The sequence below is a fragment of the Tupaia chinensis genome, unplaced genomic scaffold (assembly GCF_000334495.1).
Source record: "Tupaia chinensis unplaced genomic scaffold, TupChi_1.0 Scaffold000273_1, whole genome shotgun sequence".
NCBI classification, from domain to species: domain Eukaryota; kingdom Metazoa; phylum Chordata; class Mammalia; order Scandentia; family Tupaiidae; genus Tupaia; species Tupaia belangeri.
The window spans coordinates 521743-522174 of NW_006159755.1; the positions used below are offsets into that span (position 1 = coordinate 521743).

The following is a 432-nucleotide window of genomic DNA, read 5'->3' on the forward strand; positions in this document are numbered from 1 at the left end:
CGGCCCCCCCCGCGCCCCCGGCCGGGGCACATGCGGCGGGTGCGCCTGCTGTGAGAAGCCCCGCCCGGCCGGGCTCCGCGCCTTCCCTTCCCTCCCTTCCTCCAAGCTTCTCGGTTCCCTCCCCTGAGATACCGGCGCCATGTCCAGCGCTCGGACCCCCCTACCCACGCTGAACGAGAGGGACACGGAGCAGGTAAGGAGCCCCGAGGGCTCCCCGAATTCTCTGCCTGGGCCCCTGCACCTTGCCGAGCCTCCTCCCTCCTCTGCTCTTCTCGTGCCCTGCTGCCATCCTGCAAGCCTCGGATGTCCTGTCATCTGGGTCCCGTCTCCGGCCCCTCACATCTCCCTTCTGAGTCCTGACCTGGGACCCACCTTGTCGTGACTCCAAGCTGCACACTTGTCTTTCTGCCAACCTCCCCTCTCCTCACTGCC

The 432-nt window shown here is 68.1% G+C and overlaps 1 protein-coding gene across 2 annotated transcripts in view; it reads left to right on the forward strand.

The window, feature by feature from the left end:
- MARK2 (microtubule affinity regulating kinase 2) overlaps positions 1-432 on the forward strand; it is a 72951-nt gene that overhangs the window by 324 nt on the left and 72195 nt on the right. The window contains exon 1 of one of the 2 annotated variants that reach the window (XM_027772388.1): positions 7-193. The exons of the other annotated variant lie outside the window; for it this stretch is intronic. Within the exon in view, the coding sequence (XP_027628189.1) occupies positions 140-193 (54 nt within the window). The 5' untranslated portion in view covers positions 7-139. Of the gene's footprint in view, positions 1-6; positions 194-432 lie in introns of those variants that run through there. 2 annotated transcript variants of the gene reach the window in all.